This window comes from Macaca fascicularis, chromosome 6 (assembly GCF_037993035.2).
Source record: "Macaca fascicularis isolate 582-1 chromosome 6, T2T-MFA8v1.1".
Lineage (NCBI taxonomy): Eukaryota > Metazoa > Chordata > Mammalia > Primates > Cercopithecidae > Macaca > Macaca fascicularis.
Genome location: NC_088380.1, coordinates 36475495 through 36501979, shown reverse-complemented (window position 1 = coordinate 36501979; position 26485 = coordinate 36475495). Strand labels below are relative to the sequence as shown.

The window sequence follows — 26485 nt, the reverse complement described above, 5'->3', positions numbered from 1 at the left end:
AAACCAGAACAAATCAGATAATGTTTGGATTACTCCATAGATATAACAGTAGCCATTAAAAGTAATGTATTAGCTGAGTCACACATAGGTCTAATTTACCTTCTCCTAGTCCAGTTGGAATTGTGGAGAGAAACCCTGACAAATGTTGGTTGGCCTATAATATAACTGCATATAGAGATTTTTTTTCTCCTTCAGTGAGATAGCAGCCGTGTCTCTACTTTCTTAACCTCGTTACTTGTCCTTATCAGTTTAGTGGAAAGGTAATTAAAACTTTGGCTAAAATTGTTTGAATTTTTAGATTTTATATTTTTTATCTTTATCTCCCATCTAGTAATGATTGAGAGTTGGATTTAATCCAACCATGCTGAGATTCCTGGTATCTGTCTCACATAAAAGTATTTCTTAAGTAGTGGGGATGGGATTTTTAAAAATTTCTTTTACTTAATGTGTTCAGTGGTCATACCATCAGGAAAAAAGGAAGGTGGAAGAAGGAGCATGAGGTTGGCCAATTATATTTGAGAGAGCCAAGTTGGACTACTTTTTATTTTCTGACTTGGACTGTATTTTATAGTTGGGGAAAGCTTTTCCCACAGATATTTGTGAAGTTGTATTACATCTTCTTGACTTTTCTAGAGTCATTTCATTACCAATAATTCTAGTTTCTAGTCATTTCAGAAGTTTGACAACTTTAGAAATGGCTAATTTATACCTACCAAGTGGAAGTATATTTTTGTATACTTACCAAGCAGAATCTGTCCCATTGACTTTCGATACATTGATTATTGGTTTTGAAATCAATTAAATCTGATTGTTTTTTTCCTTTTACCAGAGATGTTATTTAAATTTTTAGGTGTAATCAAAACTGTTTTATTTATTGTTTCTTAATCCTTTTTTCCTTTTATTGGTTAAAAAAAACTGCATTACAAAATTTGTGGAGAGGGATTTTTATCTAATCCAGCCGTCTAAACACAATATTATTTTAAGTTTGCTCTCTTTTTTGTGTAATATTTTTTGCTGAGCAAAGCACAAACTATATCTTGCTCAGTATCTTGGACTTTATGGGTTCTTGATAGAGTTTGACTTAAAAGTTACTTGGGAGATTTTGTACAAGCACATTAGGTATTTCCATTATAATTGAAAAGAGAATAAATATTCAAATCTGTCATTGATAAGGAAGCTATAGACTTTAGGTGTTTCTGATATAACTTATTCATGGAATAACTAGTAACTTTTTTATTCACTATTTAATTTCCTTAAATTATTATAATGTGTACTCTTTAATTTATTCTATTTTAACATAATTCGCCTTTTCTTCACTTTTCCAAGGTGGTTGTGGAGGCAGAGAATCAGGTTATACCTTGAAGGGACTGGCATAAACCCTGTTCCTGTGGACCTTCACGAGCAGCAGCTAAGCTTGAATCAACACAATAGAGCCCTTAACATTGAAAGAGCTCATGATGAAAGTAGGTGGATTGGGCATCAGATGTGTTTGGGGAAATATTTAACTCATAGTTCCTTTGACCTCAAATTTTTTGATGTAATAATATATGATTAACTTGTTTTTAGTTTCATTAGTAGCACTTAACAAAGTACAGTGAATTACTTCAATTGTAAAGTTTATTAGAATCTGAAGTAAGAAATAATAGCATATTTCTAGATGTTTTCTAGGACAGATTTGAAAACTAGCTGATTAGGGAAGGATGGTAAAGTATCTGATAAGATAGTTGATGTTTGAGAAAAGATTCTTGGCCTTAATCTTTGAAATGTCAAAAAAAAAAAAAAAAGGAAAGCAGTAAAGTTGAAATGAGCTAATCTGTGGAAGATTATGATGGTTATATATTTTATATAGTTATACTTAAATATATGAAATATATTTGTTGGGAAATTTTGCATTCCAGCCTTAGGATTTGTGCTTGAAATATTTGTGTAGCTTAGAGAATATTAGCATAAGGTGATTTGGCAGCTTTTTTTGTTAGGAGGGTTAAAGCGAATTCTCCATTTTGAGCCGTATTTTCCCACTTTTTCTAGCAAATGTAGGACTTTAATGATGCAAGAATATCCCAAAAGAAATCTTAAATATTTGTAGACTGTATAAAAAGATACAGTTTTCTCCTGTGTTTTATTTTCTGGATAAATTTATCAGGAAAAGCTACTTTTACATTTTTGCTTTCTGCCTCTGCTCTTTCATGGTACCTGAGGTTTACATCCACTTATTCCAGAGTTTTTCATGGTGACTTACAGCTTTATAGGTTAGCATGTTTCTAAAATGTGTGTTTATGTTGTATTTTAAAGGTTCTCCTCCAAAAAAAATTATATTTAAAAAAATCTTAAATTATATGTGCATGAACTTCTATTGTTTTTGAAAGTCTGCAGTAACTATTAAGCACAATTTAAAAATAATAGTTAGAAATTTTAATCCCTCACTGAAAGAAGTTACTGCTACCAACAATAGATGGTAGATTTAACTGTCTTCACCAGCAGTCTTATAAAAAGATATAGATTGGTATATAAAGAGTCACTGCTCAGATTCCTCAGATTTACTGTGTTTAGTTTATAAATGAAGTTAGTATTTCATATATAGAAACAATATTACATACAAAGTTAGTGAATCATAGCTCAGCATCTAGGATGTTCATATCTGATTAATGGTAGTTCCAGAAAAAGAACAGAAAAATATTCAAAATCAAAAAATCATACATGATGATTTCTCAAAACAGGCAGGGGAAATTATTCAGCACATTGGTCTAGGCAAAGATTTTATGGCTAAGACTTCAAAAGCACAGGCAACAAAAACAGAATAGACAAATGGAGCTATATTAAACAAATCTTCTGCATAACAAAGGACGCAAGAGTGAAGAGACAGCCTATAGAATCGGAGAAAATACTTGCAAACTATTCATCTAACAAGGGACTAATATCCAGCATATACAAGGAATTCAAACAACAAACACAAATAATCTCATTAAGAAGTGGCAAAGTTTCTGAATAGAAGTTTCTCAGAAGACATACAGATAACCAACAGCTATATGAAAAAATGCTCAACATCACTAATCATCAGGGAAATGCAAATCAAAACCACAGTGAGATATCATCTCTCCCCAGTTAGAATGGCCGTTATCAAAAAGACAAAAATAACAAGTACTGGCAAGGATGTGGAGAAAAGGGAACTCTTATACACTGTTGGTGGTAATGTAAATAAGTAAAGCCATTATGGAAAACAGCATGAAGGTTTCTCAAAAATCTAAAATAGAACTCCTATACAATCTAGCAATCCCACTACTGGCCATTTATCCAAAGGAAAGGAAATCAGTATAGCAAAGGGATACTGGCACCTCATGTTTGTTGCAGCCCTATTCACAATAGCCAAGTATGGAGTCAAAGTGTCCATCAGCAGATAAATGAATATGGAAAATATGGTGTATATATATACACAATGGAGTACTATTCAGCCATAAAAAGAATGAAATCCTGAGATTTGCAGCAACATGAATGGAACTGGAGGTCACTATGTGAGGTGAAATAAGTCAAGCATAGAAATACAAATATCACATGCTTTCATTCATATGTGAGAGCTGAAAAAGTTGATCTCATGAAGGTAGAGAGTTCAGTGATAGTTACTAAAGCCTGGGAAGGGTGAAAGGTGGGATGAGCAGGGGTTGGTTAATGGGTACAAATATGCACTTAGATGGAAGGAATAAGTTCTAGCATTCAGTAGCATAGTAGGCTGATTATAATTAACAATTTATTTTATAGTTCAAAATACCTCATTTCAAAATAGCTGGAAGAGAAGATTTGAAATATTCCCAACACAAATGACAAATATTTGAGGTGATGGATATCCTAAATACCCTGATTTGATCATTATACGTTGTATGTGTGTATCAAAATATTACCTGTTCTCTATAAATATATAGTTAGTATGAATCAGTTAATACTTTTTAAAAATTTCAGTTAGGAAACTTAGGCAAGAGTCTTTGAATTGAAAGGACCCACAAAGTGTTTCACATAATTAATGGTAAACTGTTCTTCACCAAGGTTTGTCAGAATACAAACAGCTACTGCAAGCTTCCAGAGAGGAGGAGGAGATGGAGGGGCTGGTGACTGGAGCAGATTATTTCATATACACTTATCCCTTGGTACCTGAGGGGGATTGGTTCTGGGATCCCCTACAGATACCAAAATTCGAGGATGTTCACATCCCTCATAAAATGGCATAGTATTGGCATATAACCTATGCACATCCTTCCCTATACTTTAATAATCTTTAGATGATGTATAATACCTAACACAATGTAAATGCTATATAAATAAAGACTGGTTGTATTAATATAGAGAGATGAATTGGTTTAATAAGCAATCCCAGAACTCAGTGACTGAATGCAAAAGCTTATTTTTAACTCATCTCATTGTCCAGGGAGTTTTCAGGCAATCACAGCTGCTACCAAATAGGGGCTGCTACCATATTTTAAGGCCTCTGAGTCTTCTATTGGATCCTCTGTATCTTGTGGGGAGAAAACAGAGAACATAGAAGATCTTATGGGAAGTTTTAGGAACTAGGCCTTTTCATTAATTTTGTCCACATTCCATTGGCCATTACTAGTCACATGGCTCCATCCAGTGCAAGTAGACCTGGAAATAAAGTTTAGCAATATGACAGTGTGAGAGAATTACACAGTGTAGTAGTTTGTGTCACTAGTATTACAATTCTGTGTTTAAAAATACAAATTATAATTTTGTAATCTATTCACTTGGATGAAAAAGTAATTGGCTGGGCACGGTGGCTCACGCCTGTAATTCCAGCACTTTGAGAGGCTGAGGTGGGCGAATCACCTGAGGTCAGGAGTTCGAGACCAGCCTGACCAACATGGTAAAACCCCGTCTACTAAAAATACAAAATTAGCCAGGCATGGTGGCGCATGCCTGTAATCCCAGCTCCTCAGGAGACTGAGGCAGGAGAATCTCTTGAACCCGGCGGGTAGAGGTTGCAGTGAGCCAAGATCGTGCCATTTTCCAGCCTGGGCAACAAGAGCTAAACTCTGTCTCAAAAAAACAAAGTAATTGGTATGGAGTCCATCTTTTCATGTCCCATTGAGACAAGTTTTAAATGAACACAGTTCTGTGATTAGATAAGGTTTAGTAGTGAATTAGTATGAAAAAATAAGCAGAATTAAGATGATTAATGAGATTTGAAGCAATTTTATTTATTGTCTAACTCATTTGATGAAAGTTTTGAATTGAAATTCAACAAGCACATGTAATAAAATGTAATATGGAGAGATAAATTAGGATGAGGGAAAATGAGAATAGAGGTGGAAAGTCAAGACCATATAAAAGGGAAACATGGTTACAGTTTGATGGTGAGAGCTCAAATTTACTGGTGATATTTCATGAGTACCTATTGTTGAGCATTTGTAGGAAATCTGTGGGGATAGTAATCTAAAACAAATTTCATTAGTAATTATTTAAGGAAAAGTAATTTAAACAATAAATTTTAGACATTTATGTTTGTAAAACTGTCAAGAGTGAGAATGTGAATATATGTAGTACCTAAGACAGTTTAAAGCCAGTTTTAGTCTTATGTGCAATCAAATTTGATTAAACATATCAAATCTTTATATATATGTGTGTGTATATATATGTGTGTATGTATATACATATATATGACTAAAACTGGCTTTAAACTATATATATATATATATATATAGCTTTTTGTATCAAGGTCTTTCTCTGTATTATGAAGTTGAGCTGATAATTTAGGTAAACAATAAGTACTCCAAGGGTACTTGGTATTGTAATAACTTGTTATATTTGAAAGAATAATTGGGTTCCCTTTAGGCAGTTATAGTCCAAAATAAATGAGAAAAATGTAATGTTCAATTTGATAAACATAATAAACAGAAGAATATAATAATTAGGCTACCAAGTCAAAGGAGAAGAATAGATCAATGTGGTCTTGGTGACAGTGGTGGTTTTATTAGTGTATTTGGTAACTATAGTGTATTAGGTAACTATTGTTGTATAACAAATCACTCAGCTTAGCATCTTAAATGTAAATATTTATGACCTCACACAGATTATAAAGGTCAAGATTCTAAGAGTATGGCTTAGCTAGTTCTGGTGTAGGCAGGAGGTGACAATCAAGCTGTTGGCCAGGACAGCAGTATATGAAGACATGACTAGAACTGGAGAACACACTTTCCAGCTCATCACATGGCTTTTAGCACATGGCTTCAGTTGCTCACCATGTTGGTCTCTCCAAAGGGTTGTTCATGTTATCTCTTCCTCTAGAGCAGGAGATCTGAGAGAAAGAGAGCAGCCAAGGTAGAAGCAACAGTGTCTTTTCTAACCTGATCTCAGAAGTGATATGCCATCACTGCTGCCATATTCTGTTGGTCACATAGAGCAACCCTAGTATGATGTGAGAAAGAGAGTGTGAGTATATGTATTCACAAAAGTATGAATACCAGGGAGGCAGGAATCACTGGGCACCAACTTGGAGCCTGCCTACCACAATTGGGATGGATTTTTAAACATTAACTTCGTAGGAATTGTGGAGGAGACAGAAAAGTCAACTTGTCTGACAGAAAGCGAACTTTTCTCATGATGCTAGCCTAGTGGGAGATACTTGAGTCCAATAAATCTGATAGTTGTGACATTGAGGATACAGAGTTGCCTTTTCCAGTTGGAAACTAATAAAAGAAGTAACAGGAACCATTTGAAGGGGACAATCATTTTATATGATGGTGTAATGTTTAAGTAATTATGAAGGAAGATTACTTTAACCGTGCACACAACCTTACAGATTTAAAAAAAGAAAACATTTTTTAGGAATTATGAAGGGGGATGTGGAAATATTTCCTCCAGTGCTGCTGTTGCTAAAAACACTCTTGAGGTTTCCTTATTTGGAAAAAAAAGTCTGATTTCTTAACATACCTGGTTTGGTTTCCATCATCCAAGCCATGCATGTCATTTGCTGCTTAAATCCAAAATAGTTCTTGTTTTATTTGGTAAGTTATATCTCTGAAGCTTCCAAGATAAAACTAAATGTAACAACAAGAATCTTTTGAGATGGATAAATATAGTTCATCACTCTTGAGAAATTGCTTCAAGAAGAATTAAGGTTTATTTTGGATAGAGACTCGGGCCTTCATTACAGGTGTAAGTTTAGGTTCCTTTAAGGTTTATGTTGTGGATGCTTTAAGTAAAAGATAATTTAAATGTTAACTATATTAAAGTATGTGATTCTTTTAAAAACAAAAATATAAAAGTTGTTTTATAAATTTTTTATAACATTTCTAGAAATCAAGGAGCTATCTTGGATTTTCTTTGTCTTAAATTACATGCAGGGTGTGAGGCTTCAGGACCGCAACTTCTGCCAGTGAGAGCACTAAATGAAGTCTTCATTGGGGAGAGTCTGTCATCCAGGTACTTTTAAACCAGTGATCTTGAGCATGGAATTTAATGTTTTAGTGCTTTTGGATATTTATTCCATTTCTACAACCTGGCTAAGATTTGTGAATAATCTTTTGTAAGTAATGGCAGTTCATTATTTAATGAAATATTTCCAAAACCTTCATAGACGTTAATATGTATTAAGGGGAAAGAACCTTGTATAGCAAAAAAAGTTTGTAAAACCCTATATTAAATAAAGTTATTGTACTGCATCCCAGAGCCTTTAATCTGTTTATATAGATTCTTTATTATTATTATTATTATTATTATTATTATTATTATTTTGAGACCGAGTCTCACTCTGTCACCCAGGCTGAATTGCAGTGGCGTGATCTTGGCTTACTTCAACCTCTGCCTCCCAGGTTCAAGCAATTAGCCTGCCTCAGCCTCCCAAGTAGCTGGGACTACAGGCACGTGCCACCACACCTGGCTAATTTTTTATTTTTAGTAGAGATGGAGTTTCACCATTGTTGCGAGAAGTCAGGGACCCCAAACGGAGAGACTGGCTGAAGCTGCGGCAGAAGAACATAAATTGTGAAAATTTAATGGACATTATCAGTTCCCAAAATTAATACTTTTATAATTTCTTACGTCTGTCTTTACTGCAGTCTCTGAACATAAATTGTGAAGATTTCATGGACATTTATCACTTCCCCAATCAATACTCTTATAATTTCTTAAATATTGGGGCTGGTTCCCCCGATACACCATGTTGGCCAGGCTGGTTTCAAACTCCTGGCCTCAGGTGATCTGCCCACCTCAGCCTCCCAAAGTGCTGGGATTACAGGTGTGAGCCACTGCACTTGGCCAGATGCTTTATTAATGTTTTATTTTTATTTTTTAGAGATGGCATCTTACCGTGTCTGAATGTTGCCCAGGTTGGCCTTTAAATCTGGACTCAAGCTATGCTCCTGCCTCAGCTTCCTGAGTAGCAGGGACTAGTCGTGCATATCACTGTTCCCAGCTTATAAATATTTAAGAGAGTAATATACTAAGTATAAATTTGCAATTGATAGAAAACTTTTATAGGCAGTTCATATTAATATTTCCTATTAATTAGTGCTTCTTAAAGCTGATTTGTTTGCTTGCTTGTTTTTATAATTTGTTTGCTTGTTTTTATCCAGGATCCAATTAAGGATCACACATTGCATTTGGCTATCATGGCCTTTTAAAATTAAGAACACTTCCATCCTGTTTTGTCATTCATGATATTAATATTTTTGAATGGTCTAAGCCAGTTGGATTGCAGAATATCCCTTATTTTAAATTTGTATGATTTTTTTTTTCATGTTAGATTCGGACTAGGCATTTTTGACAGCAATGCTCCATAGTTGATGTTGTATCCTTTTTAGTGTAACACATCATAAGGCAAGTGCACAGTTCAAGATTGTAACCATTATTGCAAAAATTAAGGTTAATGTAGTTCCTTATTAGGAGTGTAAAAATATATGTGTTTCATTACTGGCAGAATCTGTTTTGTGGGACTTGAATATAACTTAGGCTTACATTATCAACATAATTTTTTTTGCAAAACATTTTTGTGGAACACAGTGACAAGCTATAAAATGACTACTGTGATGTAAAGTTAACTCTTGATAGTACTTTAGAACCTGGCTTCTCATCCTTGTAGATGTAAGTAAATTAAGGGTAGAAAATTAGAGATGAGTTTTATTTGCTACTTTCCTGCTATTAGAACCATGTGAGTGACCCTTTGAAGATTATGTTGTTGGATCCCTAGTTTACTAAGAGTTCCATAAATTCTGAATTTTGTTTGCTGGAAGTCATATCCTTTCATAAGAACTTTAATTATAGTGAGAAAAACTCGTCTTAACTAAAAAAGATACTCACATTGTAGCCAATGACTCAACTCGGGTTGTGTTGAAAAAGAATTGAAGTTTGATTCAGCAGAATGGTTTGACCAGTTTTTTTGATTTGTAATTATTTTGTTTATGTAATATTTAACAAAAATACATTGTGCATGTGCTGTGTGTAATATGTGAGTCACTAGGGCTGTAAAGATGAATAACAAAGGTAGTGGTATCTTAATTTTTTGGAGAGTAATACATAATTTTAAAAAGTTAAAAGTAAAATTTATTATTCGAAGATAAAATATTTAGGAAACAAAAATATAGTAAAGTATAAAAATATACTTTAACACAGCAAGACTTATGCTATATATAAAGTTTTCTCTTTTGCTGCATATAAAGTTTGAAGCAATACGGACATGAATTATAGATAGTATGTGGTAGACGAGAGAAGAAAAAATTTAACTCTAGTGATACAATCTTGTCATTATTCTAAAGACAAGATAGAGAAGAGAGGAAGAACTTTAAATGAGATTGGAGAAAGTCTACCTTAAATAAATGCAATGATAAAAATGTTTTGTGAGTTTATGCTTCCTTCAGGGAAGCCATTTAATGGCTTATTTTATTCTGTTTGTGTATTTTAAAGGTAACTGTTGAGAGCTAGCTTTGCTTTATAATTTTATACTTACTAAAAAATTAAAAACATATATGGAGGAAAACTGGCATCAGTTGATAGATTTTGGGGGAGTCTGAAGTTTCTTGAGGGGATTTTCAATCAAATGCTTTTATTTTCTGTGGCAGTAGTGATCTGGTTGGTTTATCTCATAAATAACTGATGCTGCTGCTTTTTGTGTTCTTTGATGTCTCACCTTATGGTTTTACTAAGTAAGGACAGCAATGGATTGGCTTCTGATGCTATTGAAAACAGTTTAACTACTGCAGGTATTATAACTCACTTTTAAAGATTTTATGACATAGACCCTTAGGCAGAAAGGAAATGAACATTTATTGGATGCCTGCTATGTGCCAGGCACTGCTTATATTGTGTGTGCTATCTCATTTAATGCTCATAGCAACCCTGTGAGAAAGGTAGTTGTATTTATTAGTGACAAAATTGAGATTTGGAGAGTTCAAATAACTAGCCCAAGGTCATACAAGTAGCTAGCATCAGAACTGTAACGTAAACCCAGTATTTCTGATTCTAGATTCTGTATTGAGGCTTCACTATGCTCTGAAAACTTAAGTGCCTTGCTTGGAAAATGTGAAGTGCAGCAATATTATTCCTGCCTCATTTATAATGTTCTTAGATTTAAGAACATTTTAAAGGCCCAATTTTGTTTTCTTTTCTCTTATTTGTTCTAACCTAGAATGTCTTATTCTTGGGCTGTAGCAGTGGACAATTTAAGAAGAAGTATACCCACTCTAAAGGGACTGTGAGTTTTATTGCTGCCTTAAAAACATAATTTCCCTGAAACAAAAATTCTATGAATTGACTAATCCTGATAAACTTGCATGTGAGAATGACACTAAATTTGCTCATTATTTTGGGCTCAGCATCTCTCACCTGACTGTACTTGTCTTTCTCTCTGCCTCTGCTTCTTTTCTACCCATGCGCCCTTACCTTTAATCTCTTTTGTTTCTACTTGATTCTGGCGTAGTAGCAGCCACTTCTATGGATTTGGCTGGCTTGTCTGTACATAATAGGCTCCTAATGTGTGTGTTTTCTAGGAAGATATAACAAAGCTATGAAATAGATTAAATGTGAATGTTAGGCCTGCTATGTTTTATTTTTAATAATAAATTCTGACTATAGAGAAAAAAGTGAAAAGGAGTTGTATTAGGCAAAGCCCTCACAAATTAAGAGCTTACAGGATAAACTGTAAAGGTTAGAATAAGAGATAAATTATCCACAGTGGTAGTGTTTGTAAGCATGTCCAGTAATTGTTATTATTTTGAAAAGTTGTATTTTATTATGGTTTTAACTTTTTTATTTGCTGGAGAAAAAAATTCACTGTTGATCAGTGACACAATTATTTTAAGATAGAGTTTACAAAATAGGCTTTTAGACATTTCAAAAGTTCTTTGAATAGTTACAAATCATTTATGCATTCATGGAGTTAAAGAATAGTGCCATTTTTGCTAGTGCCAGAAAACTCATTTGATTTCATATTAATGAAATATTTTAAGAAATGTAAATCTCAAAGAAATTTATAGTTCTGGTTTATCTCTAGTTTTGTCCACTAATCCAGTATTGGTTGAGAATTTTCTTTACAGCTTTATTATCTAATCTCTGTTAGCTTACTACTAATTCAAAAGGTACATTGGCATGTAACTTAAGAAACAATAGTTTAGTAGAAACTATTAATAACTTTAAGAATTAGAATCAGCTTTAAAATATATTAAGGACTAGCTACCAAGAATGAAACTCACTTAAGAATAGTATTTTCTTTTTTGAATTCTGAAATGAGGCTCTGTGTATGTTAGATTCCATAAGAGCAATAGCACAATGCTAGCCAAAAATTTGCAAGAAGCCCCTATTTGAAATATTAAAGTATTGCCAGAAGGGAATATATAAATCAGACAGGCATGCAGACATGTAGTTTTTTTTTGTTTTGTTTTGTTTTTTATTTCTTCTAACTTTTTCACTTAATTAGTATTGGAATTAGCATCATGATGTGTGTGCCTACTAAGTCCAGTATTTCTTGGGTAAGCTGACTTAATTAAGATTTCCTTAGTTCTGAAGAAGACTATCTTATTTACTGTGAACCATAAGCTCAGCAAACAGTTTTATATTCTCAATTCACAGGGCTTCCTACTATGAGATTTCAGTTGATGATGGTCCATGGGAAAAACAGAAGAGTTCAGGGCTCAATTTGTGTACTGGAACAGGATCAAAAGCCTGGTAAGTAACTTGGGATGTTGCTTATCAAGTTTTGTGAAATATTTTTAGTAATGTAATATATTGGCACATCTAAGGCATGTAATACGCAAGAGGTGTCCTGGTGGTGTTATGTAGGTAGGCCAAGTTTCTGTTTCATTCATCACTGGGGTCTAGTAGTCCTGCCTTGACTTCTTGGATTACAGTTACAGCCTGGATTTGGTCATTATTGAGCACTAGGTTTGTAAAGGAAAGGAAATGAGAAGTGGTTTTGGGACTATCTTTTCTTAAAAATGAAAAATATTTTAAATAATAGTAAGAAAATGAATACAAAGTACAATAAACAAAAATAGACTGGAGGTTTGTATATTAGAAGCCTAACTGGAGATAACCTGGTGCATCCTATGTCCTGTTTACTCTATAACCTCCCTCTGGGTAGTCTCGTCTTCTTAGTACATTCCTCACAGATGCCTCCCAAACATACCTTCTCTCCTGAGTACAAACTCATATTCTAAAATTACATGCCAGATGGGATATTAGTAACACTTCAGATTCAACACATTCAGAACTGAATTTATTGTCTTCAGTTTTTCTTTTTGTGTTCTTTATATTGCTGAATACCATCAGCATTTACCCGACTCCATGTCTAGAGAAAAAAAGCAAAACATGATTTCTCAAAACCTTGTTCTTACCTTTGTAGTCCTCCATTCTTCATTCTCCTCTCTATATATCCCAGTCTCGAAATCCTGTTCATTGTACTTCTGAAATCTTAGTCCACTTTTTGGGTTTCTACTGCTGCTTCTTTGGTCCAAGCCTGCACCTTTTTAGTGAATATTCTTTGTGCCTTACCTTTTATTCTTGAGGCTGTCATCTGCACTACACAGAGTAATATTTCCTTTTTTTTTTTTTTTTTACTTTAAAAAAAAAATTATTATACTTTAAGTTCTGGGGTACATGTGCACAACGTGCAGGTTTGTTACATGGGTACACACCGTGCCATGTTGGTTTGCTGCACCCATCACCTCCTCATTTATGTTAGGTCTTTCTCCTAATGCTATCCCTCCCTCAGTCCCCCACCCCACAAAAGGCCCCGGTGTGTGACCCTCCCTGTGTCCATGTGTTCTGATGTTTTATGAGTGAGAACGTGCGGTGTTTGGTTTTCTGTCCTTGAGATATTTTGCTGAGAATGATAGTTTCCAGCTTCATCCATGTCCCTACAAAGGACATGAACTCATTCTTTTTCATGGCTGCATAGTATTCCATGGTGTATATGTGCCACATTTTCTTTATCCAGTCTATTATTGATGGATATTTGGGTTGGTTCCAAGTCTTTGCTATTGTGAATAGTGCTGCAATAAACATACGTGTGCATGTGTCTTTATAGTAGCATGACTTATAATCCTTTGGGTATATCCCCAGTAATGGGATTGCTGGGTCAAATGGTATTTCTAATTCTAGATCCTTGAGGAATCGCCACACTGCCTTCCACATGGTTGAACTAGTTTACAATCCCACCAACAGTGTAAAAGTGTTCCTATTTCTCCACATCCTTTCCAGTGTCTACAACAGAGTAATATTTCTAAAATGTAGATAAATCTATCTCTGTTCTTTGCTTTACAAGTTTCATTGACCTCTGTTCAGATTGCTTAATCTGTCATTTGAGGCCCTTTATCATATGACCTTAGTGATCTTATTGGCCTTATTCCTGCCCTACCCTTACTCCCACCTATGGCACACTAGAATTGGCACAGCTCCTTGCAATTCTCAGCACGCTTCTTGTTCTCGCTTGGCTTTTTATTTTTGCTCAATGCAACTTCTTCCTGCCTTGAATGCCTGAACACTCCACTTTCTATCCACTGGCTGAAAATTCAGTCTTGAAATGTCATTCTCTTTAGCAAATCTTTAACACTCACCTCTTTCATAAAGACAGTGAATTAATCATTTTTATCCTTCCCTAACACTTTTTCTCATAGCACTGTTATAGCCATTATTACATTATTAGTTATCTAATATGCTAGTACCCAGCTAGTTAAAGCAACCTTATGGATTTGGGATGGTGACTAGGGTTTTTTTTTTTTCCTGCTTAATCTTTTGTGTGCACAGTACCTTATATGTATTCACTCAAAAAGTATTTTTTGAGTAAATGACTATACGCTCACAATTGTATATAGCTAAAACAATGCTTATCAAACTCTTACATTTGGATAGTTTGATTTAGAGTTTTATTTCCTACTTGTTTAGCATGACTTCTTAAACTATTATGAAAAATTTGTAATAAGAGTGACAAAATAGTGTAATGAATCCCCACATACCATTAGCTAGTAGTAATTATCAACACATGCCCAATCTTGTTGCCTCTGTACCCCTATCTATCTACTTTTGTTCTATTTATTTTGAAGTTATTTTTCAGATATCATGTCATTTAATTCATAAGTATTCAATTAAAAAAAATAGCCAAATAGTCTTTTGGAAAAAATAAGAAGTATCATTTTAAAAGATAGGTTAATAATTTATTTTCCTGAAGGCCAGTGAAAGGAACATTTCTAAAATGAATTTTCCAATAATTTTGTGAAAAAAATTAATCCTTTAATATGTTATAAAATTATTTTGTAACCATCTCATAGATTAAATTGAAAACATTACAGCTAGCAGCTTTCATTTATGATGATAGCATTTTTCCTGTTGAACATGCTATGCTACTTTTTGAAAACTAGAGTGAAATTAGAAATAGAAATGGAAATTTCTGTTAGAAATAGAGATTGTCTTTACCCAGTATTCTTATCATAAAAAATGGGCAAAATGGTATAATTGAAAAGAGTACTGGCCTGGAAGTTAAGAGACCTGGTTAAACCACAGACTAGCTTTACATCTGTGTACAAATTTCCTTGTCTGCAAAATGCAGGAATTGGAACTGATAAAATAGTAAGTTTACTTTGCCTTCTGAACTTCCGTGATTCTGTATGTTTATTTTTTATGCATTGTAATACAAGCCATCAGTTATATAGCCCCTGCTACTTTGTACTGTGCTAAGTACTTTTATATATTAATTAATCCTTTTAGAAATCCTGGAAGAAAGTAGTAGCATTCCCATTTTATAAACGAGTAAATTAAAGGTTAGCAAGGATAATTTAGGCCAAAGTTATACAAGAAGTAAGAGTCAGAACCTGGATATAAGTACAGGTGTGCTGGACTGCAAAATCAGTGCCCTTTTCACTGTCATTACTACTTGTGCTGCTTCACAAGGGAAGGTCAGTTTTTAAATGGAAAGGGGGAGGGGTTCTGAGCTGTCTATAGAGGTCACATAGTTGAAAGAAAAGTCACTAGGTTGTATTGAAGAATTATCAAGATAAATTTGTAATTAATCTCAGTGAAGTAGTGCTTCTGCTAGAGGCAATGGGGCTTCTGTCTGGGGAGGGGTGTAATTTTGATAGATTTTGATAGTTCAAGTTTTCAACCTTTCGGGGCATAAGGAATGACAGCCACTACAATGCTTTTAAAGCATTCCTCGCCTCCCACATGCACCCAGTAGTTGAGTCCTGTGTTGATGTTGCATTTCGATAAGTATGGGTTAGATTAAAATCTCAGCCTTCTCTATGTTGCTTGTTAAAGTTTTCTATTATTTCCTGTGCTCTAGTATAAAAGTCTTTCTCACAAGCTATATCCTATCCCTGCCACCTTGGTTACTCAGTCTCTTCTCTACCAAACCCCATGCAGCTTGCTTGCATCTAACATGTTCTCTACTGCAATTCCCATTCATCTTTTGTCCTTTTCTCTTCAAGAAATGTAGGAAGAGAAGGGAAGCCTAGGAGCCAGAGGGGCTGGGGAAAAGCTGTATATTTCTATACATTAATAATTTTTGTTTTTATCATACTACCATCTCTGAGCACATATTTTGTTCCAAGCTAATTAGATGATCTTGTTTCAATTCTCACAAATACTCTGGAAGTAGGTGATTTTATTTTCATAAGTAGAATCCAAAGTTTCATAAGTTAACTGACTTTCCCAAAGCCATGTGGCTAATAAATGGTGAAGTCATGATTTAAATTTTAAACCTATCTATAAACCATAGACCTCTGAAGACTCACTGGAAAGAAAAGATTAGAATAGTCTATTTTTCTCTCTTTTAATTCTTGATAGAGAGGGGCTTGTTTTCTTGTACGAAATTCTTTAATTAGTCTTTACTTCTAATATGAAATGTGGAAATGTATGACTCACGGTAAGCTATTTGTTATAAAAGATAAACCACCAATCTCAGTGGCTTAACACAGTATAAGTCTATTTCTTGTTCTTTTAAAGTCTGCAGTGAGTGTTCCTGATTGGCAAGCAGCTCCCTGTAAGTGGTTATTCAAGGAGCCAGAGTTCTTCCATCACGTGGCTCTACCACCTTCTAAACATAGCTCCTCCGGTTGCTCTGCTACAGAAGGTAGAAGAGCATGGGGACTCCCCATGGGAGGCTGTGAGCCAGGCTTTGAAGTTTTATTCATCATGTCCACTCTGATTTCATTAGCTACAACTCAGTCACATGACTATATGGCATGAAGGGCTAGAAAATATGCGTTCAGGAAGAAAAACAGGTTTGGGGAAGAGTTATTCTGTGTCTGCATCTCCAAAAATTCTTCCACAGGAGACAGGATATAGGGGTGGTATTACACAGCAAATGTCTCTGAATTGTCCCATTATCATGTCAGTTCTCTGGTCAGTGGGGAATCAGGTTTACTCCGTACATTGGGAGAAGTACTACAGAGCCAGATCACCATATATTTCAATTAGTTTCTTTTTAAGATTGTTCTCAGTCCTTTTTCTCCATACATGCTGCCCTACCAGACTTTAAAGTAAGGATGAAGATGTGTTTTTAGGAAATGGAGCTTTAGTAGTTGATGAAGATGTGATACTCAGTTTGTCTTCCAGTTTGGTAGTAGAGGTTGTATCTGATTTTAAATGGGAACTCTTAGAGTGGTGAAGGTTGTAGACCTAAGAAAAAAGTTCTCATGTTTTTGCATTTCTCCAAACATGAAGGGTACAGGGTTAGCAGGTATAAGAGTATCTCTTATTCTCCCTCCCTCAAAAAGTTGAGAGACAGTGATTTAGGTTTAGAGTTGTGTTGACTCATGTTATTCCTGTTCCTTGGGATTATCTGTTGAGATCATGTATGAAGAGTTATGAGGCAGTAGAAGAATTCAAAATTACTGGGAATTTTTTTTTTTTTAAAAAACAACCTTTTCTTAGTGATCTTTATAGACCCCCAGGACAGAACTGTTTTGAAAAGTTATTCATGTTTGTATTACTGCTTGGTTTTTAGTGGTTAAGCAAGGCATTACACATGTAGAATATTTCTTCCCTTTAAGGAAACTATTTTATAACTTAAAGTATAATTTAATACTTAAAGAATATGTTAAAAGGTACAAAAGGGTATACAGCAAAAAGCTAGTCTCCTTTTCATTTCGTATCTGTAGTGCTTATCTCTAGATTCATACTATATATATATTTTTTTTTTCTTAAAATGAAACAATATATACACTATATGATGCCTTTTGTTTTTTAACTTAGTATTTTGGTTATCCTTACACATCAGCACATATATTTGTATTATTTTTAATATCAATGAGTAGCTATAATTTATTTAATTAGCTTTCTGTGGGTTTCTATATTTGAGTTGTTTTGCTGTTATAAAGAGCGTTTCAGCTAATAATTTTTGTACCTATCTTTGTGTATTATAGATGGAGGTATATTTTAGGTTAAGTTACTAGATTGAAGAATATGTTCATTTTAATTTTGATAGTGCATAATTGCTCTCCAACTGCAATATCTCTGTTCCCATAAATGTACGAAAATACTTGTCTCATCATACCCATACTAGTACATTATTTACCAGTTTTTAACTTTGTTCATTTAGAACTTTCTCCAATTTCTAAGAATTTTCTATATTTTAAGTAGGTTATTCATTTGTGATTTTTAGCATGTTTTTAGAATTAAAACTAAAAATTTTGTGATTTTTGTTTCTAGGTCATTCAATATTAACAGGGTTGCAACTCAGGCAGTAGAAGATGTTTTGAATATTGGTGAGTACCAAAACAGCTATTACAGTAGTCCCCTCTTTTCCGCAGGGCCCATGTTCCAGGACCCCCAGTGAATGCTGAAACCTTGGATACTACCAAACCCTTATACTATGCATTAATTTCTTTTTCCTTCTTTACCAATATCATGGATAGAAGATTCATATATCTGATTATAAATCGTAGCAACCTCAGCATATGACCTTTTTCTTTGAGAACATTCACCTGTTCGTGCAAAGAAAGCATTTTATGGCTTCTCTTTGGCATATCTCATTTGCCGACATCACTACTTGTGCCTTGGGGGCCATTATTAAGTTAAATAAGGGTGACATGAACACAAGCACTATGATACCATGACAGTCAATCTAATAACCAAGTCAGCTACTAAGTGACTAATGGGCCAGTAGCATGCACAGCATGGATAAGCTGGACAAAAGGATGCCTCACATCCCAGGTGGGTTAGAGCAGGACTGCGTGAGATTTCACCATGCTACTTAGAATGATGTGCGATTTGAAACATGAATTGTTGATTTCTATAATTTTCCATGTAATATTTTTGTATCATGGTTGTCTGCCGGTACCTGAAACTGGAACAGAGCAAAATCATGGAAAGCAAAAGTGCTAATAAGGTCAAGGGGGGACTACTGTTTATGATAATATGCTATGTAATGTATACATGCTATTTTATATTAACTATTATGTTATATAATATATATGTATTTATAACACATATACATTTTAATCATACTTTCCCCCTTTCCTTTTTCAATAGCAAAACGACAAGGAAATTTGAGTCTTCCATTGAACAGAGAATTGGTAGAGAAAGGTCAGTGACAATTGGTAATAATCACTAACAGTTTAGTTCTATTTCAGTTTTAAGAATGATAGTGTGAAGTGTTATTTAATTAGCAAAGTACTTTTTTTTTTACTCAAACATGCTTTTAATATGATATCCCCTTAAATGTCTTTAAGCAACATAAAGATTAAAGTTGGACTTGGTTATTGTGATTTTTAGTCAACCCTGAAATACAACTCTTAAGTCAAAGCAGTATAACTGCAAATATGTCCTGGGGGATAGGGAATTACAGAAAAATCTTTATCTCACAAATAGTAAGTGCATAGCTAAATTCACTATGCCATTAATATTCTCTGAATGAGATAGAATTCACTGAGCTATGAGTGCTTATTTTCTTATTCACTCGAATATTCTTTTTAACATTCTTCTCCCTAGTTTTGCCTGATTACCTCAAGATTCCTTTAAGAGAATTAGCGCTGTTAGAGAAAGAATACTTATCAAGAAATCTGAAATCGTAGGTTCCAGTTCCAGATCTACTACATCAGCTGTGAAACTTGGGCAAGGCTGTGATCCTCCACAGTTGTAAAAAGAGGGGGTTAAAGTAGATCATCTAGCTGGTGTTTCTAGGAGTTCTTCAAATGTATTCTTTACATTCGGTTTAAAACAATTTAAATTTTTAAACTGAAAAACACATTTGTTTGATTTGCATATCAGATTGTAACACACTGAAGTCTACTTATCTACCAGGATCATTCTTGTATGCACCTCAAATTAAAGCTATTTTTTGCTATCTCCATTGAAGGATATCCTAAAATTTCAAGGTAGATTGTTTTTTATAAAACCATAAACCAAAATGTGTTTAAAGTTACATCTACATACCTATGTAAGGATCTTCTCAACATATATGACAAAAAATATATAGACATAAAGTGAATATTGATACATGTAAGACTGCAACTGTCATCCATAGACATAAATGCTTGGATTTGAGTTATCTTAACAGCCTCATTCTCATTGATTACCTTAAAATGAGTTAGCAATACCTTCTAACCTGATACAGTATTTTAATAGTGTCAGTTTATCTTTATTGTTAGGTTTCCACATAAGACTTCCTTTTTTGGGGGGACAGTTTGCCTCTAAAATAGTTTGAAAAAAGAAGCACATCTCTCAAGCCCCATTCAGCCTTCTAAAATGGATTCTGGTCTCCTTCACTCAATTTGAGACCTACAAGATTATTTTAATCATGGTTCATGAATTAGCACCAGCAGTAAATCTGTATGAAAGGAAAGTTAGGCACATAGAGTAATTGCTTCTTAATTATATAATTCAACTTAAAAAACAATATATATAAAATAACTGAAATTTATGTGAGATATATATATAAATTAAGGGTATATATATACACACACACAGACACACATATATACACATACATATACACACATATATATGTATCATTGTGGTTTTCTTCTTTTAATAAACATACCAAAGCTTTACGTTGATGAATGGCATTGCTTTCAAGATTTGACTATCTTTAGAAGCAACAGTGAATGCCAGTGATGCAATCACTGTTACAGACATTTGTGAAATTACTCCTTTGAAATTTCTTTCAGAGCTAGCATGCTTTTTCGTGGTGTGTCACGGAGCCAAAGTTTTATTTTTGTGAGTGAATTAGATTTTTTTTAAAGCCAGTAATTCAAATGAAACTTTCGTAAATAAGGTAGATTATCTGACAGTAGATTATCTTTTATCTGACAGTCTTAACGTAGTACTCAACTAAACTTTCTTTCAGGCCTGATATCTTTGTAATTTTCTCAACCAATTTGTGCTTTGTATTCCAGCCTTCATGTGCCTCTTGATTAGAGAGAAAGGTCCCAAAGATTTCTAAAAAATATGTTGATATATTGGAGAAAGGATATTGCCTGTTGTCGTTTGTGACTGCATTTTATATTGACGCTGTTTGCTTATTATCATAGTTATGAGCTCTTTGAGCTCATAACTGGTATTTTGGAAAGAACTTGGCAGGGCAATATGGCAACTCAAGTTCCTTTTTTGAATGCATCTATCTAGTTCCTCCATTGTTTAATTACAAGCTCTGAAGCTAGTGGTTTTTTTTTTTTTCTTTTTCCCCAATTGTACCTATTTCTACTGTATTGTGGGTGATGTGTGTTTCTGTGGGCAAATCATGGTACCTAATTCTTATTTATAAGGTTTTTTGTTACTGTTTTTAATGGAATATGTGTTACGAGTTTCAAGAACCTTGTTCCCAAATAGACTTTTGGAACTGAATTAATTTTAAATGGGGGATGGCATCTATTTTTTGTTTTGCCATTCTCAGAAGTGACCATCTTTTATTGAGTGTGGTAATATTTTTTTTTCTTTGTAGTAACAAATGAATATAATGAATCACTGCTCTACAGTCCAGAAGAACCAAAAATACTTTTCAGTATTCGAGAACCAATAGCAAATAGAGTTTTCTCAAGCAGTCGTCAGCGTTGTTTCTCCTCAAAGTAAGCATCCTCGGTCTGACTTCTGACTATTTTCATCCCTTTCATTGTTACAAAGCACACTTGGTTTGAAAACAATTTAATTTCATTAAATTTGCTCATTCAAACTTAATCTAGCAGGAAAAGTCGAACCTGTGAAAGTAATAAGGTATCATGCTAACCCGGCTAAAATCATATTTTCTTGTACACTTACTGTGCCATTTTAGAGAAGCTAAAACTTAAGTGACTAGAAAGGGTACAGTTATTTATTTCAGTGATTTGTTGGTTTTTAAAAAATGAACCAAGACACAATAATTGTAAAAGAAGCTGAATAGAAAGCCCCTTCTTTTTCATAAGCTGTAGAATAAAAACACGATAAACACTGATAGAAAACTTAGATTGCATAGCAATAAACCTTTAGAATAGTTTTCATTTCTTTTAGGTTTTCCCTAAAAGTGACCTCCCACCTATTGAATTTGCTTCATTTTATTTTTGGGGAGAGAGGATATAAAAAAGTGGATATAAGTTCTTATTTTGTAAAGGTTCCCCAGTTTTCCAAATTAACAAGAAAATCTAAAATTCCGAGAAAATGTCATCTATCTCATGGCAAGCAGAAAACAGCTTAAGTAATTACAAATTGCTGACCTCAGTGTACATATTTTCTCTTTATAGACATACAATTAATTTTTTCCCCAGGTTAGACACAAATAAGGAAATTTATCTTAAAATTCACGTTGTCATTTGACAGTTAATTTGATTAATCTACAGATCTCTACTCAGTTTGAGTGAGACGACAAAGACTCCTTCAAAGATATATCCTCTTAAGTTTTTGCTAATAGGAGAATAGCTTTGTGATTTTGACAGTTGGAAAAGATTTCTTAAACATGTCATAAAAAGCACTGTAACAACAAAAGATTGATAAATTGAACTACACTGGAAGTAAGAACTGCCAGTAATCAAAAGATACAATTAGGAAAACAAAAAGGCAGAGCGAGAAAGATATTTTCAGGACCTATATCCAGCAATGGGCTCATAGCCAGAATATTTAGTATATAAAAATTCCTACTGACAATAAGAAAAAGGCAAGCAACGTGATAGAAAAATGGCCAAAGTCAGGCATTTCACAAAAGGTGATATTCATATGGCTAATAAACATATGAAAAACATGATCTTATTATTCATCTGGGAAATGCTAATTAAAACTACATAATACACTACCATATACACCCACCAGAATGGCTAAGGTACCAGTTGTTGGCAAGGAGGAGTAACTACAACTTTCTGTATATTCCTAAATTTCTGTTAGGAATATATAGCTTGGAAAATTGTTTGGCAGTTACCTAGCAAACCTGCACATAGCATACACAGTGATCCAATAATTCCCCTTTGAGGTATATATCCAACAGAAATGTATGCACCAACAGAAATATGTGCACAAAGACATTCAAGAATATTCATAACCGCTCTACTCCCAATAGCCAAAAACCCAAATGTCCATGAATAGTAGAAGAGAGATGAATTTTGGTGTTTTCATACAATAGAAGTGATTTCATACAGCATTAGAAATGAACACACTACTATTAATATTACACATAATAACATGGATGAATTTCGCAAACATACTATTGAAAAGAAGACAGACACCACTGTGCATATTATATTCTTCCATTTATATAAAGCTCAAGAACAGACAAAGCTATTACTACTACAGTGATAGAAATTAGGAAGGTAGGTATGCTTGAGGAGGGAGCAGGGATAGTGACTGGGAGAAGGCAGTGAGGGAGCTTCTGGCAAGCTGGGTAACAGTTGATTCCTGAGTTGGGTGATCATAAGTGTGTTCACTGAACTGTACATTAATAATTATGTATACCTGTATACATATACACATACCCAACTGTTCTGTATATGTGTTATACTTAAGTAAAAATGTTGCATGAAAATAGTTAACACTCTTGTTCAATACTTAGTATTTGTGATGTTAGTAATTCAACATTCAATCGTATGAAAACAGCCTGTGAGTTCAGTCAGGTCTGCACTTCTTTACTGCTGAATGCTTGTGTGAATAGTGCTATCCTGAACATTTGCGTTTGGAGACCTTCATAATATACCTATATATTTACATAGTCACTAATTTTCTCATACCAGTGAACAACTTGATTTTTAAAATGGAGGCCCAAGTGATGTGTGAGGTTAAAATCCAGGATTAAAATAACCTATTAGTTAAGATTAAGAAAACTATTACTATTTAATGAGATATTTCTTTCTGCCTAGGGTTTGTGTTCGCTCTCGTTGTTGGGATGCCTGTATGGTTGTGGATGGAGGAACTTCTTTTGAATTTAATGATGGTGCAATTGCTTCGATGATGATCAATAAAGAAGATGAGCTTCGAACTGTGCTTCTAGAACAGTGAAGGATTTCCTCATGACAAATTTTGATTACTGGAGAAAATACTTTTACTTCAGAAACGGACTACCAGTCGTAAAGTGACATTTTTTTGGTTATTGTTGAGACTACTTGCCTGTGGGCTCAGAAGTGAGATTTGCATTATTCTTCTGTTGAATTCTGATAGAAAAAAAGACATTCACTGTATAAGAAAATGGATGGACTGAACTAATTAGAATTGATAGCAGTGAAATTTTTATATTGCTTACAATTGGTAACCAAGAGTGCTGATATCTTTTTAAATTTATAGGGGCAGGCTTAAATAAAGGACTAAATATTTAGGATTTGAAACTTAACTGTATAAGTGTTTTTTCCTTCCCTTTCCTCCTAATTGTGGGATTGTCAGAACTGAACACATATCATTTGATTAGTGCATATTTTTTATAGTACCCGAAAATCAAGATTTTGAAAAAATTTTCATGACAGAGAATTTTGGTAAATCCTGACATTGACCTAATTGACATAGGTAAATATGTTTGTATATGTGCTAAGAATTTTCTAATTTCAGAACACAAGGATGATGTTATGACTATTGATTTAAAAATTTCAAATAATCATTTTTGAAATTATAGATGAATGCTTTCATTTGAGTTTCATTCCGTGTAATTTCAGCAGTGCTGGGTGAAATACAGATATCAGAACAAATCATGATGCTGTTACAAATGTATTAGTTATCCAATAAGTGTTTTAAGTCAATTTTTTAAAAAATGACGTGAGTCCTACAGGTTTCTTCCATCTTTAAAATGCTCAAATTTTAAAGATGGAAGAAAGATTCAGAGACTAAAAGGATGAATTGATTAGACATTTTCTATTAGGAGTTTGGTAAAATATTGTAAACATATTTTTACCTGTGTTAGGAGTATTATCACAAATAATGGATTCTTTAATAAATATGTAAAACACAGTAGTTTTAGAATTGCCTTCCTTAGTAGTGTGGTTTTCACCTAGCTTATACTCCAAGTTTTACAGAATTGCTTTTAGGATAAAATGTTAGGACTTTTTCCCCACCCCCCACCCCATTATGAGAATTCCTTTATTTTTGGAGGAAATTATCTAATTCTTGATCTACTTATAAGTAATCCTAGAATTTTTGCCAAAAGATCCTGTCATTGCATAATGAAACAGTTGGTATTCTCATGCCATTGTTCAAAGTCATGTGTTTCTTTCACTTGCTGCTGAAAATTTCTGTTCAGTCATTAACAGATATTTATTGAACACCCACTCTGTGCCATGTACGACTATGTCAGGTGCTACATATGTTGATGAACGAAACAGACTCTATCCTTATACAATTTTGAGTCTTGTGGGCTCAGAAGTAAATTCTGTGAAAGCTGGATGGATAATCAAATTGAGTGCTCTTAGTTTTGCCAATATTTAACATGTTGTTCTTATCAATTTTTTAAAATAAATGTTAATGTACAAAGTTAATCTAGGTTTTGATATATATCCAGAGAATCAATTTTTCTTAAAGTATCTGCATAGACATTCATAGCAAAGAACTTATGACATACCAGATAGAAATACATTAAAATGTAGTGTTTTCCCAGAGCTGGATCTAGTTTCTGGCTTGTGTGTGTTTTTTTTTTTTTTTTTTTTTTTGATATACATAAGACCACTTTATAAAGAAGCTCCACACTATAGAACCTCCCCTAACAGGCTCAAAATACCTTCTTTTTTTTTTTTTTAGAGACGGAGTCTTGCTTTGTCGCCCAGGCTGGAGTGCAGTGGCACAATCTCGGCTCTGCAACCTCCATCTGCTGGGTTCAAGCGATTCTCCTGCCTCAGCCTCCCAAGTAGCTGGGATTACAGGCATGCAACACCACGCCTGGCTGATTTTTTGTATTTTTAGTAGAGATGGGGTTTCACCATGTTGGTCAGGCTGGTCTCAAACTCCTGACCTTGTGATCTGCCCACCTCAGCCTCCCAAGGTGCTGGGATTACAGGCATGAGCCACCATGCCCGACCTTAAAATGCCTTCTTAAAGAAAAAATGCCAGCTCCGTCTTTAATCTCAAGGAAATCTGATTGTCCAAATAGATCTGTTAATATGTAACATATTAATAGGTAACTTGCTGTGTAAAATTTTAAGCCATATTCTAAAAGGTTTTAAAAATAATGTGCTCCATTTGTGATAAAATTTCTAACATTTCTGCTCTGTGGTGGGGATTTATTTGTAAAAATGAGAGGCAAAGGAATGTTAGCATAGCAAAAATGTGTTTGAGTGAGTTAACCTTTTAATGGCAACCCTATGTGAATAAAATTACACCGTTACCTCTTCTTTTTAACATTTCTTATTTCCCTAACTCTCCAGGGTCACTATTTGAAAACTAGTTTTCACAAAATGTTATGTTTCAGAAGTGTTTCCCCACCGCTGTGTACTATTATTCTGTGCCCTGTTTACTTCATTGACTGTTAACATTTGACATAGAATGATTAGTTATTAAATCAGAGGGTGAAGTGCTTACCTGGTCAATGTAGACTCTTCAGATAATTTTGACTTAATATTTTTGATACTCTTTGTGTATTTACATTCATGGCCCCTGTACATTAAATCATATTACATGTTTTACTGCA

At 34.0% G+C, this 26485-nt stretch overlaps 1 protein-coding gene across 9 annotated transcripts in view; it reads left to right on the top strand.

The window, feature by feature from the left end:
• Positions 1-26485, top strand: part of NADK2 (NAD kinase 2, mitochondrial) — a 45658-nt gene extending 19173 nt beyond the window's left edge. For 4 of the 9 annotated variants that reach the window (XM_005556730.5, XM_045393622.2, XM_045393620.2 and 1 more), the window contains 8 exons: positions 1327-1463; positions 7347-7425; positions 10625-10690; positions 12064-12159; positions 18139-18194; positions 18961-19014; positions 21371-21494; positions 23742-26485. In XM_005556730.5, coding sequence (XP_005556787.1) covers positions 1327-1463; positions 7347-7425; positions 10625-10690; positions 12064-12159; positions 18139-18194; positions 18961-19014; positions 21371-21494; positions 23742-23880 — 751 coding nt within the window. In that variant the 3' untranslated portion in view covers positions 23881-26485. Of the gene's footprint in view, positions 1-1326; positions 1464-7346; positions 7426-8746; positions 8907-10624; positions 10691-11923; positions 11965-12063; positions 12160-18138; positions 18195-18960; positions 19015-21370; positions 21495-23741 lie in introns of those variants that run through there. The other 5 variants (XM_073993301.1, XM_073993298.1, XM_045393621.2 and 2 more) reach the window with 3 other exon arrangements.